This window comes from Priapulus caudatus, unplaced genomic scaffold (genome assembly GCF_000485595.1).
Source record: "Priapulus caudatus unplaced genomic scaffold, Priapulus_caudatus-5.0.1 Scaffold196, whole genome shotgun sequence".
In the NCBI taxonomy this organism is placed as follows: Eukaryota; Metazoa; Priapulida; class Priapulimorpha; order Priapulimorphida; family Priapulidae; genus Priapulus; species Priapulus caudatus.
Genome location: NW_014577257.1, coordinates 372,195 through 375,584, shown reverse-complemented (window position 1 = coordinate 375,584; position 3,390 = coordinate 372,195). Strand labels below are relative to the sequence as shown.

The 3,390-nt window shown below is 44.8% G+C and overlaps 1 protein-coding gene across 1 annotated transcript in view; it reads left to right on the top strand.

Moving 5' to 3' along the window:
* The window catches only part of LOC106807112 (E3 ubiquitin-protein ligase UBR2-like), a 32,422-nt gene that overhangs the window by 17,274 nt on the left and 11,758 nt on the right, over nucleotides 1-3,390 (top strand). The window contains exon 6 of the mRNA XM_014809373.1: nucleotides 2,693-2,823. Coding sequence (XP_014664859.1) covers nucleotides 2,693-2,823 — 131 coding nt within the window. The remainder of the gene's footprint in view (nucleotides 1-2,692; nucleotides 2,824-3,390) is intronic.

Below are 3,390 nucleotides of genomic sequence, written 5' to 3'. Positions count from 1 at the left end.
CGCACACACTCACCATCATGCACGCACGCATGCAGGCACACTCCCACACTCTCACCCAAACACAAATTCAAGTACCCACACACAGGTACATACCCATACAGTGATACACTCACATGCACGTATGTACCCAAACGCACACACATGCAGGCATACTTGGACGTGTGCAGTCAAACGCACACACGCACGTACCCATGCATGCACGCACGCACTCATGTACAAACATGCACACATGAACCCACGCACGCACGCACCCGCACATACCCATGCACGCACGCAGACACTCATGCACGTACGTGGACTTGCACCCACATACACCCTGGTGTCTTTTTTAGGGGCACAATGCCAGATCAATGAGCGTAGACCTGAGTGCAGTTTTCTGGTACATGTGATGTTCATGGCTTGTAGTGACAAACCTACAAACTAATCGAATTAAAGCGTTGTAGCTGATGCACTGCACTGAGGTTCTGTTTGCGCTGGGCCAACAATCAGTAATGTTTTCATAAACATGGTGGTCCTATCTCATTTATTTGCCATTTAAACGTGGGAAAGGAAGTAAGAGAGTTGGCGATCAGGAGGTTTTGTTATGTTATCGTTGATTGGTTGGTGACCCATATGCATATATCCTTAAAATATAAGAGAATAATATAGTGCGTTGAGGGAAATATCAGAGTAGATAATAATGTGTTATTATCTACTCTTGGAAATATGTATATCATGAATACTGATTATTTAGCAGGAAGGTCAATATGGGGGCTATTGAAGTGGGCAAGCCTAGCAAAGGTTGTTTTCCTGGGGGCGAGAGGGTGCAAAATCGAATGGGATGGGGCGTGAGGTGCAGTCAGGCTATAGTTAACTAGCTTATAGCTAGAGATGAAGGGATATTAGTTTAACGATGGATTTCGTCTGCTCTGTTTACCTAGCAGTCTTAAGCTGTAGTAGTCAGGGGCTTGTTGCAAGGAACATTAATCACCATGAGTCTCTACAATGTCGTGAACTTTTGAAGCAGAGTGTCATGTAGAGATGGGAATCTCCCGCGGATCCGCTGTTAACCTCGTTTTTCACTTTCAAAAATTATAAATTTTCCAAATCGTTCAAATCCGTTGAGAAAACTGTAGGGGGTGTACTGCCAGCAGCGGAGAGTGGAAAAATGTTCCGTGGCTAGTAATGCTCTTTTACTGTCTGAGCTCGCCATCCCACAGCTGACAAATGTACTATTCATTCGTGTACTGCGCGGCAATGTGCGCGCAATGGCGGCGTTCATGAACAAGCTAGTTTTCGAAATTTCTGTGCCTCAGAACGCGAATTTTTTAAAACCCCAAACCCCCCAAAAGTGCTTAGCACCTGTGGTGCGCAATATAGCGCTTTGCACTATTCTACCAGTAAGTAGAAATATATCGCGCAGATTTCATCCGAGGCCGTTCTCATCTCAAAGTCATGTAGAAGTCATGACATTTTAGACTTTTGATAGCCGTAACTATTTTTGATGATCCTGACAACAGGCCCCCCTAGAGGTTTGGGTGAGGGGAACGGTGCATAAGTACCAACACAGGAGTCACTCTTAGTGCAGGTCCCGTGGCACTGGCGTCAAATATTATATCATTACTATATGCAACTGGTCAGTGGGGGGCGGAGGAGCTGGGGGAGCGTGTGTAATGAAGTACCAAACAACAATCCCACAACTGAAATATCAAAATGTGTTAACCTGTAAGAGTACTGCATCAAGCCGTCAAGGCCTAGGTTATCGCACGGAAAACATGGGCTAATGAGGCATAACACATGTAAAGGTCTGCGTTGAACCAACACTGCGTTGAATTAAAAACAATATATTATTAATTCCGTACTATGAACGAAACAAATCATCAATAGCATCAATCTTACAATCTTCCTTCGTCCTATGTATGTTGACCTACACGTACGTACCTTAGTGTAATCATTACATCGTATCGTAGTGACCCTATGTAATCTGAATCCGTATCCGACCGGACCTAGTGTATCGAGATTCCGTATCGGCCTGACGAGTGTCATTGAGATCCAATCGTACCGTGACCCTAGTTATCGAGATCGCATATCGTATCGGGTGCCCCTCGTTGTATCGTTACGTTTGTACATACCTAGGTATCGTACATCGCGTTGTACGCGAAACTAGATCGTACACTGTTTATCGTAAACTCTATTCTCGTACACGTAACGGGGTGACCCTAAAGTGTAATTGTTACACGTGTTTATGTCACCTAGGTATCGTTACCCGGTGTAATCGTTGACACGATAGTGATCGTTAACACAGTCTACGTAACCAATGTGATCGTACACGCTGTATCGACCATAGTTATCGTTACACCATGTCTGATCGGCGGGTAACCATAGTGGCTTTATCGTTAACACGGTTATCGTGACCGATAGTGCATCGTTACAACATTCGTACGTAACCATAGAGTGTATCTTACCTCTTGTGATCGACCCTAGGTATTGTTACACGTGTTGTATCGTAACCCTAGTGTATCGTTACACGTGTTGTATCGTAACCCTAGTGTATCATTACACGTGTTGTATCGTGACCCTAGTGTATCGTTACACGTGTCGTATCGTGACCCTAGTGTATCGTTACACGTGTTGTATCGTGACCCTAGTGTATCGTTACACGTGTTGTATCGTAACCATAGTGTATCATTCTCACCCTCATGTTTGCGCGCAGGACCCGATTCTGGTGTTGCCCGAGGGCCTGCGGCTGCGGACGGAGGCCGTGCTCATGTGCGCCGTACCCTACATCCTACAGATCATCTGCTGGCAGGACCTCGAGACTCTACCGGCAGACCTCGAACCAGAGTTCGTAGTAGTAATTCCGATTACTGGCAGACATACGTAGTAGCCACGATAGTAGTAATAATAGTATAGTACAGTAATGAAGTAGTGTATTAGACGTAGTAATATTAATAGCAGCAGCAGTAATAGTAGTAATAGTAGTACGTGTATAGTAGTCGTGGTATCATAGAGTGGTAGTGTTCTTGAGTGACTGTGGTGTCCGCAGTGTGAAAGCCTGGAGTTGAATAATATATCTCCCCAAAAACATGTCGCATTGTCGTAGTGTGGTGCTGTTCTTGAGCTGACTGTGGGCGTACTAGAGTCGCCGACTCTCCATGAAAGACTGGAGATTATTCAGGGATGTACGGGTCCTGGAAAACTGTGGAAGTCCTAGAATTTCAGCTGTTATTATTTTTGGTCGTGAAAGGTTCTATAAATTGAGAACATGTCTATTGTGTCCACATGTTACCAATGTTTGTAACAAGTTTATTGTACGGATAGTAGAGCCTCGTTTTTGTTCTGAGTCGATTCCCTCGATTCCCTCGATTCCCTAGATTCCCTCGATTCCCTAGATTCCCTCGAACTTTCAAG